The sequence below is a fragment of the Mustelus asterias genome, chromosome 17 (assembly GCF_964213995.1).
Source record: "Mustelus asterias chromosome 17, sMusAst1.hap1.1, whole genome shotgun sequence".
NCBI classification, from domain to species: Eukaryota; Metazoa; Chordata; class Chondrichthyes; order Carcharhiniformes; family Triakidae; genus Mustelus; species Mustelus asterias.
This window is the reverse complement of record NC_135817.1, coordinates 16,512,312-16,523,694: the sequence shown is the minus strand read 5'-3', so window position 1 is coordinate 16,523,694 and position 11,383 is coordinate 16,512,312. Positions and strand designations below refer to the sequence as shown.

Here is an 11,383-nt window from a genome sequence, read left to right as displayed (position 1 = left end):
CTCTCTGTCTCCGTTTATTTTGAATCTCTCTCTGTCTCTGGGTATTTTGAATCTCTCTCTGTCTCTGGGTATTTTAATCTCCCTCTCTCTCTGGGTATTTTGAATCTCTCTCTGTCTCTGGGTATTTTAATCTCCCTCTCTCTCTGGGTATTTTGAATCTCTCTCTGTCTCTGGGTATTTTGTATCTCTCTCTCTGTCTCTGGGTATTTTGAATCTCTCTCTGTCTCTGGGTATTTTGTATCTCTCTCTCTGTCTCTGGGTATTTTGAATCTCTCTATGTCTCTGGGTATTTTGAATCTCTCTCTCTCTGTCTCTGGGCATTTTGAATCTCTCTCTATCTCTGGGTATTTTAATCTCTCTCTCTGTGTCTCTGGATATTTTAATCTCTCTCTCTGTCTCTGGGTAATTTAAATCTCTCTCTCTCTATGTCTGGGTATCATAGAATCATAGAAACCCTACAGTACAGAAAGAGGCCATTCGGCCCATCGAGTCTGCACCGACCACAATTCCACCCAGGCCCTACCCCACATATTTTACCCGCTAATCCCTCTAATCTATGCATCCCAGGACACTAAGGGGCAATTTTAGCATGGCCAATCAACCTAACCCGCACATCTTTGGACTGTGGGAGGGAACCGGAGCACCTGGAGGAAACCCACGCAGACACGAAGAGAATGTGCAAACTCCACACAGACAGTGACCCAAGCCGGGAATCGAACCCAAGACCCTGGAGCTGTGAAGCAGCAGTGCTAACCACTGTGCAATCGTGCCGCCCCTGGGTATTTTGAATCTCTCTCTGTCTCTAGGTATTTTGAATCTCTCTCTGTCTCTGGGTATTTTGAATCTCTCTCTGTCTCTGGGTATTACGAATCTCTCTCTGTCTCTTGGTATTTTGAATCTCACTCTGTCTTTGGGTATTTTGAATCTCTCCCTCTCTCTCTGTCTCTGGGTATTTTGAATCTCTCTCTATTTCTGGGTATTTTAATCTCTCTCTCTCTGTCCCTGGGTATTTTGAATCTCTCTGTCTCTGGGCATTTTGATTCTTCCTCTATCACTGGGTATTTTAATCCCTCTCTCTCTGTCTTTGGGTATTTGGAATCTCTCTCTGTCTCTGGGTATTTTGAATCTCTCGCTGTCCCTGGGTAGATTGAATCTCTCTCCCTCTCTGGGTATTTTGAATCTCTGTCTCTGTGTATTTTGAATGCCTCTCTCTCTGTCTCTGGGATTTTGAACCTCTCTCTGTCTCTGGGTATTTTGAACCTCACTCTGTCTCTGGGTATTTTAATCTCTCTGTCTCCGTTTATTTTGAATCTCTCTCTGTCTCTGGGTATTTTGAATCTCTCTCTCTGTCTCTGGGTATTTTGAATCTCTCTCTCTATCTCTGGGTATTTTGAATCTCTCTGTCTCTGGGTGTTTTGAATCTCTCTCTCTATCTCTGGGTATTTTGAATCTCTCTGTCTCTGGGTGTTTTGAATCTCTCTCTCTATCTCTGGGTATTTTGAATCTCTCTCTCTATCTCTGGGTATTTTGAATCTCTCTGTCTCTGGGTGTTTTGAATCTCTCTCTCTATCTCTGGGTATTTTGAATCTCTGTCTCTGGGTGTTTTGAATCTCTCTCTCTGTCTCTGGGTATTTTGAATCTCTCTGTCTCTGGGTGTTTTGAATCTCTCTCTGTCTCTAGGTATTTTAATCTCTCTGTCTCCGTTTATTTTGAATCTCTCTCTGTCTCTGGGTATTTTGAATCTCTCTCTCTGTCTCTGGGTATTTTGAATCTCTCTCTCTGTCTCTGGGTATTTTGAATCTCTCTCTGTCTCTGGGTATTTTGAATCTCTCTCTCTGTCTCTGGGTATTTTGAATCTCTCTGTCTCTGGGTGTTTTGAATCTCTCTCTCTATCTCTGGGTATTTTGAATCTCTCTCTCTATCTCTGGGTATTTTGAATCTCTCTGTCTCTGGGTGTTTTGAATCTCTCTCTCTATCTCTGGGTATTTTGAATCTCTCTGTCTCTGGGTGTTTTGAATCTCTCTCTCTGTCTCTGGGTATTTTGAATCTCTCTGTCTCTGGGTGTTTTGAATCTCTCTCTGTCTCTAGGTATTTTGAATCTCTCTGTCTCTGGGTGTTTTGAATCTCTCTCTGTCTCTGGGTATTTTGAATCTCTCTCTCTGTCTATCGGTATTTTGAATCTCTCTATCTCTGGGTATTTTGAATCTCTCTCTGTCTCTAGGTATTTTAATCTCTCTGTCTCCGTTTATTTTGAATCTCTCTCTGTCTCTGGGTATTTTGAATCTCTCTCTGTCTCTGGGTATTTTGAATCTCTCTCTCTGTCTCTGGGTATTTTGAATCTCTCTCTCTGTCTCTGGGTATTTTGAATCTCTCTCTGTCTCTGGGTATTTTGAATCTCTCTCTCTGTCTCTGGGTATTTTGAACCTCACTCTGTCTCTGGGTATTTTAATCTCTCTGTCTCCGTTTATTTTGAATCTCTCCCTATCTCTGGGTATTTTGAGTCTCCCTCTATCTCTGTGTATTTTAATCTCTCTCTCTGTCCCTGGTTATTTTGAATCTCTCTCTGTCTCTGGGTATTTTGAATCTCTCTCTGTTTCTGGGTATTTTGAACCTCTCTCTGTCTCTGGGTATTTTGAACCTCACTCTGTCTCTGGGTATTTTGAACCTCACTCTGTCCCTGGTTATTTTGAACCTCACTCTGTCTCTGGGTATTTTGAATCTCTCTCTCTCTCTGTTTCTGGGTATTTTGAATCGCTCTTTTACTGTGTATTTTAATCTCTCTCTCTGTCTCTGGGTATTTTGAATCTCCCTCTATCTCTGTGTATTTTAATCTCTCTCTCTGTCTCTGGGTATTTTAATCTCTCTCTCTGTCTCTGGGTATTTTGAATCTCTCTCTCTCTCTGTCTCTGGGTATTTTGAATCTCTCTCTCTGTCTCTGGGTATTTTGAATCTCTCTCTCTGTCTCTGGGTATTTTGAATCTCTCTCTCTCTGTTTCTGGGTATTTTGAATCGCTCTTTTACTGTGTATTTTGTCCGGATTCGCCTCCAGTAGAAAGTCCCAGAATTCTCGCCAGGGTGACCGGGCCTGCGGAGAAAGATGGTGAGAAAATACATAATGTCCTTCGTGCTGTACTTTTACTGGAAACATGTGGAACTGAATCAGATAGCAGGGAAATAAACCTGCATTTGTTTAAGATGCTTTTTCGCTCTCTCGGCTGCCCGATTAGTTCATTTAATTAAGTATTCTCGATGTAATTAAGTGTTGTGGTGTTCGAAAAGTTGCAGAGACAATGCAGACAGGTCATTTATACAGAAGTCAATGTTTGAAAATAAAGGGATTGCATATTGGCAATATCAGAGAATGTCAAATAAACTCTAGCTGGTGGACAGTTAGTTGTCAACTCAGGCAACTCCCCTCATGTCTATTTTTATAGAGCAGCATACCTGCAGTGCAGAAGGAGGCCATTTGGCCCACCGAGCCTGCACCGGCAACAATCCCACCCAGACCTTATCCCTGTGACCCCACTTATTCCCCTGCTAATCCCCTTGACTTTAAGGAGCAATTTAACATGGCCAATCAACCTAACCCACGCACCTTTGGACAGTGGGATAAACTGGAGCACCCGGAGGAAACTCACACAGACACAGGGAGAATCATAGAACCATACAGCGCAAGTAAGGCCCTTTGGCCGATTGAGTCTGCACCGACACATTAGAAACACCTGAACACATCTGCCAGCACTTGGCCCATAGCTCTGAATGTTATGACGATCCAAGTGTTCATCCAGATACTTTTTAAAGGATGTGAGGAATCGCCTCTACCACCCTCCAGGCAGCACGTTCCAGACAGTCAGCATCCTCTGGGTAAAAATGTTTTTCCTCACAGCCCCCATAAACATTGCACCCCTCACCTTGTATCTATGTCCCCTTCAACTAAAGGGAATGGCTGTTCCCTATCCACTCTGTACATGTCTCTTATAATCTAGTACATTGGGATCAAGTCGCCCCCTTGGTCTTCTCCAACAAAAACAACCCAAGCGTATCCAACCTCTCCTCTGCACCCTTCCAGTGCAATCATATCCTTCTGATAATGTGGTGACCAGAACTGTACATGGTACTCAGGAAAGGAGAAGGAAGGCAGTATTAATCGGGGACTCAACTGTAAGCGGGTTGGACAGGTGTTTTTGCGGAGGCAGACGGGAGTCTCGGATGGTGGTCTGCCTCCCTGGTGCCAGGATCCGGGATGTCTCTGATCGCATCCCAGATATCCTGAGGTGGGAGGGAGAGGAGCCAGAGGTCGTGGAGGGTTTGTCTACGAGTCTCTGTGGGTGAAAGTTCGGAGCGGGAAGGGGTCGTTAACTTTGCTGGGTGTTTTCTACAGGCCGCCCAATAGTAACAGGGATGTTGAGGAGCAGATAGGGAAACAGATCCTGGAGAGATGTAGTCATAACAGGGTTGTTGTGATGGGAGACTTTAATTTCCCAAACATCGATTGGAATATCCCTAGGGTAAGGGGTTTGGATGGGGAGGAGTTTGTTAGGTGTGTTCAGGAGGGTTTCCTGACACAGCATGTGGATAAGCCTACAAGAGGAGAGGCTGTATTCGATCTGGTACTGGCTAATGAGCCTGGACAGGTGGCGGATCTCTCAGTGGGGGAGCATCTTGGGGATAGTGATCATAACTCTATCTCCTTTATGCTAGCATTGGAAAGAGATAGGATCAGGCAAGCGAGGAAAGTGTTTAACTGGAGTAAGGGCAAATATGAAGCCATCAGGCAGGAGATTAGAGGTGTAAATTGGAAGGAGGTATTCTCGAGGAAAAGTACTGAAGTAAAGTGGCAGATTTTCAAGGAATGTTTGTCTGGAGTTCTGCATGACAACGTTCCGATGAGACAGGGAGGTTTTGGTAGGTTACGGGAACCGTGGTGCACAAAAGCTGCGCTGAACCTAGTGAGAAAGAAAAGGAAAGCGTACAAAAGGTTCAGAGAGTTAGGCGATGATAGGGATCTAGATGAGTATACGGAAGGGACTTAAGAAAGAAATTAGGAGAGCCAGAAGGGGACAAAGAACAATACAGCACGGGAACAGGCCCTTCGGCCCTCCAAGCCCGCGCCGCTCCCAGGTCCAAACTAGACCATTCTTTTGTATCCCTCCATTCCCACTCCATTCATGTGGCTATCTAGATAAGTCTTAAACGTTCCCAGTGTGTCTGCCTCCACCACCTTGCCCGGCAGCGCATTCCAGGCCCCCGCCACCCTCTGTGTAAAATACGTCCTTCTGATATCCGTGTTACCCCCCCTTACCTTGAACCTATGACCCCTCGTGAACGTCACCACCGACCTGGGAAAAAGCTTCCCACCGTTCACCCTATCTATGCCTTTCATAATTTTATACACCTCTATTAGGTCACCCCTCATCCTCCGTTTTTCCAGTGAGAACAACCCCAGTTTACCCAATCTCTCCTCATAACTAAGCCCCTCCATACCAGGCAACATCCTGGTAAACCTCCTCTGCACTCTCTCTAAAGCCTCCACGTCCTTCTGGTAGTGTGGCGACCAGAACTGGGCGCAGTATTCCAAATGCGGCCGAACCAACGTTCTATACAACTGCAACATCAGACCTCAACTTTTATACTCTATGCCCCGTCCTATAAAAGCAAGCATGCCATATGCCTTATTCACTACCTTCTCCACCTGTGCAGTCACCTTCAAGGATCTGTGGACTTGCACACCCAGGTCCCTCTGCATATCTACACCCTTTATGGTTCTGCCATTTATCATATAGCTCCCCCCTACGTTAGTTCTACCAAAATGCATCACTTCGCTTTTATCTGGATTGAACTCCATCTGCCATTCCTTTGCCCAAATTTCCAGCCTATCTATATCCTTCTGTAGCCTCTGACAATGTTCCTCACAATATGCAAGTCCAGCCATTTTCGTGTCGTCCGCAAACTTACTGATCACCCCAGTTACACCTTCTTCCAGATCGTTTATATAAATCACAAACAGCAGAGGTCCCAATACAGAGCCCTGCGGAACACCACTAGTCACAGGCCTCCAGCCGGAAAAAGACCCTTCCACTACAACCCTCTGTTTTCTGTGACCAAGCCAGTTCTCCACCCATCTAGCCACCTCCCTCTTTATCCCATGAGATCCAACCTTTTGCACTAACCTACCATGAGGGACTTTGTCAAACGCTTTACTAAAGTCCATATAGACGACATCCACTTCCCTTCCCTCGTCAACCATTCTAGTCACTTCTTCAAAAAACTCCACCAGGTTAGTGAGGCATGACCTCCCTCTTACAAAACCATGCTGACTATCGTTCATGAGTTTATTCCTTTCTAAATGCGCATACATCCTATCTCTTAAGTATCCTCTCCAACAACTTCCCTACCACGGACGTCAAGCTCACCGGCCTATAATTTCCCGGGTTATCCCTCCTACCCTTCTTAAATAACGGAACCACATTTGCTATCCTCCAATCCTCTGGGACCTCACCTGTGTCCAGTGACGAGACAAAGATTTGCGTCAGAGGCCCAGCGATTTCATCTCTCGCCTCCCTGAGCAGCCTTGGATAGATTCCATCAGGCCCTGGGGATTTGTCAGTCTTTATATTCCCTAAAAAACCTAACACTTCCTCCCTTGTAATGGAGATTTTCGCTAATGGGTCAACACTCCCCTCCGAGACACTCCCAGTCAACACATCCCTCTCCTTTGTGAATATCGACGCAAAGTATTCATTTAGGATCTCCCCTACTTCTTTGGGCTCTAAGCATAATTCCCCACTTTTGTCCCTGAGAGGTCCGATTTTTTCCCTGACAACCCTTTTGTTCCTAACGTATGAATAAAATGCCCTGGGATTCTCCTTAATCCTGTCTGCCAAGGACATTTCGTGACCCCTTTTTGCCCTTCTAATTCCTCGTTTGAGTTCTTTCCTACTTTCTTTGTATTCTTCAGAGCTCCCTCCGTTTTTAGCTGCCTGAATCTAACGTACGCCTCTCTTTTCTTTTTGACCAATCCCTCAATTTCCCTGGTTATCCATGGTTCTCGAATCCTACCCTTCCTATCCTTTTTTACAGGCACGTGCCTATCCTGCAGCCCTAACAACTGTTCCTTAAAAGACTCCCACATGCCAGATGTGGATTTACCCTCAAACAGCCCCTCCCAATCAACAGCTGCCAATTTCTGCCCAATCCCACTAAAGTTAGCCTTCCCCCAATCCAACACCTTACCCTTGTCACGAGACAAGGTCACGAGAAGGCCTTGGCAGGTAGATTAAGGAGAACCCTAAGGCATTCTATAAATATGTGAAGAGTAAAAGGATGAGGTGTGAAGGAACAGGACCTATAAAATGTGAAGGTGAGAAAGTTTGTACAGAACCGGAAGAAATAGCAGAGGTGCTTAATGAATATTTTACCTCGGTATTCGCGGTGGAAAAAGACCTGGGTGGTTGTACTACAGGATTGAGGTGGACTGAAAAGATTGAGTATGTGGACATTAAGAAAGAGGATGTGTTGGATATTTTGAATAGCATCAAGATAGATAAGTCACCGGGACCGGATGGGATGTACCCCAGGTTACTGTGGGAGGCAAGGGAAGAGATTGCAGAGTGATGTGGTGATGATCTTTGCGTCGTCGATGGAGACGGGAGAGGATTGGAGGATTGCGGATGTGGTTCCTATATTCAAGAAAGGGAATAGGGATAGCCCAGGAAATTACCGACCGGTGAGTCTAACCTCAGTGGTTGGTAAGTTGATGGAGAAGATCCTGAGGGACAGGATTTATGAACATTTAGAGAAGTTTAGTATGCTCAAACGTAGTCAGCACGGCTTTGTCAAAGGCAAATCGTGCCTTACGAGCCTGGTGGAGTTCTTTGAAAATGTGACTAAACACGTTGACGAAGGAAAAGCGGTAGATGTGGTTTACATGGACTTCAGCAAGGCGTTCAATAAGGTCCCCCATGCAAGACTTCTCGAGAAGGTGAGAGGGCATGGGATCCAAGGGGCTGTTGCCTTGTGGATCCAGAACTGGTTTGCCTGCAGAAGGCAGAGAGTGGTTGTAGATGGGTCTTTTTCTGAATGGAGGTCGGTCACCAGTGGAGTGCCCCAGGGATCTGTTCTGGGACCCTTGCTGTTTGTCATTTTTATAAATGACCTGGATGAGGAAGTGGAGGGATGGGTTGGTAAGTTTGCCGACGACACGAATGTTGGTGGTGTTGTGGATTGGTTGGAGGGATGTCAGAAGTTGCAGCGTGACATAGATAGGATGCAAGACTGGGCGGAGAAGTGGCAGATGGACTTCAACCCGAATAAATGTGTAGTGGTCCATTTTGGCAGGTCAAATGGGATGAAGGGGTATAATTTCAAGGGTAAGACTCTTAGCAGTGTATAGGATCAGAAGGACCTTGGTGTCCGGGTCTATAGGACTCTTAAATTGGCCTTGCAGGTAGAGGAAGTGGTTAAGAAGGCGTATGGTGTGCTGGCCTTTATCAATCGAGGGATTGAGTTTAGGAGTCGGGAGATAATGATGCAACTTTATAAGACCCTCGTCAGACCCCACTTGGAGTACTGTGCTCAGTTCTGGTCGCCTCATTACAGGAGGGATGTGGAAATGATTGAAAGGGTGCAGAGAAGACTTACAAGGATGTTGCCTGGATTGGTTGGCATGCCTTATGAGGATAGGTTGAGGGAGCTCGGTCTTTTCTCCTTGGAGAGACGAAGGGTGAGAGGTGACCTGATAGAGGTGTAAAGATGTTGAGAGGTATAGATCGGGTGGATTCTCGGAGGCTTTTTCCCAGGGCTGAAATGGCTGCTACGAGAGGACACAGGTTTAAGGTGCTGGGGAGTAGGTACAGAGGAGATGTCAGGGGTAAGTTTTTCACTCAGAGGGTGGTGGGTGAGTGGAATCGGCTGCCGTCAGTGGTGGTGGAGGCAAACTCGATCGGGTCGTTTAAGAGACTTCTGGATGAGTACATGGAACTTAATAGGATTGAGGGTTATAGGTAAGCCTATATATAAGTCTCGGTAGGTAGGGACATGACCGGCGCAACTTGTGGGCTGAAGTGCCTGTTTGTGCTGTATTTTTTCTATGTTCTATGTTCTACTGCAGCTATGGCCTCATGAAAGTTCATACAACTCCAACCTGACTTCCCTGCTTTTGTTATCTATGTCTTGGTTGATGAAGGCAAGTGTCCCATATGTCTTTTTTACCACCCTACTAACATGCCCTTCCGCCTTCAGAGATCTGTGGACAAACACGCCAAGGTCCCTTTGTTCTACAGAACTTGCTACCATTCATTGAGTATTTTCTTTTCAAATTACTCCTTCCAAAGTGTATCACCTTACACGTTTCAGGGTTAAATTCCATCTGACACTTATCTGTCCATTTGACCATTCCGTCTATATCTTCTTGTAGCCCAAGACGCTCTGCCTCACTGTTAACCACCCGTCCAATCTTTGTGTCATCCACAAACTTAGTAATCCTACCCCCCACATAGTCATCAATGTTGTTTATATGAATGACAAATAACAGGGGGCCCAACACAGATCCCTGTGGTGCGCTCCTGGCTTCTCGTCACGAAAGCAGCCTTCTGCTGTCACCCTCTGTCTCCTACAACTGAGCCAATTTTGAATTCACTTTAACAAATTACCCCATATCCCATGTGAGTTTATCTTCTTTACAATTTACCTTCTTTTCTGGGGAGAATGTGCAAACTCCACACAGTCACCCAAGGCCAGAATTGAATGCCGGGTTCCTGACACTGTGTGGCACAAGTGCTAACCACTGTGCCACCCTTCTACTGAAGTGATTTTTCTCTAAGCACTTGTATGTGAACTTTCATTTTAAAAAAATCCTGTTTACAAGAAAACTGCATTGCTTTAAATGCATCTAATGTTATAATTGCACTGGACCACCTTGTATTTTACCGGAGTAATTTTGGTCAATACTTTGCAACGGCTAAAGGGCTCCTAAGAATTTCCTGTATCACAACCATAACAGGATAAACAAAATTCCACCGTTGAGACCTATCGATATATCACTTCCAACTCAGTAAGAAGGTTGATTCTTTGCTGACACAGTTCCTTATTATCAAGACATACTGCCGTGTACCTGAACTTGATGTTAAGGTACAGGAAGGAAGTTACTCAATTAGTAATAGGAGTGTGTTTTGTGGCATACCTTCTTTCCCTAAGAAAGTGATATGACATGGAGCAAAACTAGAAACGTTACCCTTAATGGCGGTTTCAGAAATAAACAATTGACTCTCCGTTCCTTACCTCAGAAGCCTTAGTTATTTTCTTAACAATGTGTTCTGAATGGTGTTTTTTTGAAGGAGGGTGATGTCATTACAATCATTCTACTAAAGTGTCATAATAATTTTAGCCATTAGGCCAAATTAAGAGAAATTCTCCAATGAAATGAAAGGTTAATAGTCTAACTAATCATCCCAGTGCATTAATTTTAACGTGTTCACTGTGTACCAACCCATATTGCTTGGTGTGTCACTTTTTCTTTGCCCTCCTCAATAATGTTCCCCCTTCTGCATGAATTGTCTTTGTGATGTGTGTAGCTTCTTGCTCTGATAAATTGAGAGACAACAATATATAGATACAGTCAACAGGGACGAAGTAGAAAGGGTCGAGAGCTTCAAGTTTTTAGGTGTCCAGATCACCAACAACCTGTCCTGGTCCCCCCATGCCAACGCTACAGTTAAGAAAGCCCACCAATGCCTCTACTTTCTCAGAAGACTTTGGAAATTTGGCATGTCAGCTACGACTCTCACCAACTTTTACAAATGCACCATAGAAAGCATTCTTTCTGGTTGTATCACAGCTTGGTATGGCTCCTGCTCTGCCCAATCCATCATGCAAACCAGCCTCCCATCCATTGATTCTATCTACACTTCCTGCTGCCTTGACAAAGCAGCCAGCATAATTAAGGACCCCACGCACCCCAGACATTCTCTCTTCTACCTTCTTCCGTCGGGAAAAAGATACAAAAGTCTGAGGTCATGTACCAACCGACTCAAGAACAGCTTCTTCCCTGCTGCTGTCAGACTTTTGAATGGACCTACCTTGCATTAAGTTGATCTTTTTCCACACCCTAGCTACGACTGTAACACTACATTCTGCACTCTCTCATTTCTTTCTTTATGAATGGTATGTTTTGTCTGTATAGCGTGCAAGAAACAATACTTTTCACTGTCTGTTAATACGTGACAATAAATCAAATCAGCACAGAGAGAGAGCGACATCAATATATAGTGTGGTGGGTGTGGATTATAGGCATTGTAAAATTCAGCGTGATAACCGACATGTGAATCACATATAATGGTTAGAATGTGAGTCTCTACAGATAATCAAGTCTTTACAGGTACAGACA

The 11,383-nt window shown here is 44.8% G+C and overlaps 1 protein-coding gene across 1 annotated transcript in view; it reads left to right on the top strand.

Moving 5' to 3' along the window:
- The first annotated feature begins 3,002 nt into the window (after positions 1 to 3,002).
- LOC144506346 (MICOS complex subunit MIC26-like) overlaps positions 3,003 to 11,383 on the top strand; it is a 50,810-nt gene continuing 42,429 nt past the window's right edge. The window contains exon 1 of the mRNA XM_078232324.1: positions 3,003 to 3,100. Within this exon, the coding sequence (XP_078088450.1) occupies positions 3,098 to 3,100 (3 nt within the window). The 5' untranslated portion in view covers positions 3,003 to 3,097. The remainder of the gene's footprint in view (positions 3,101 to 11,383) is intronic.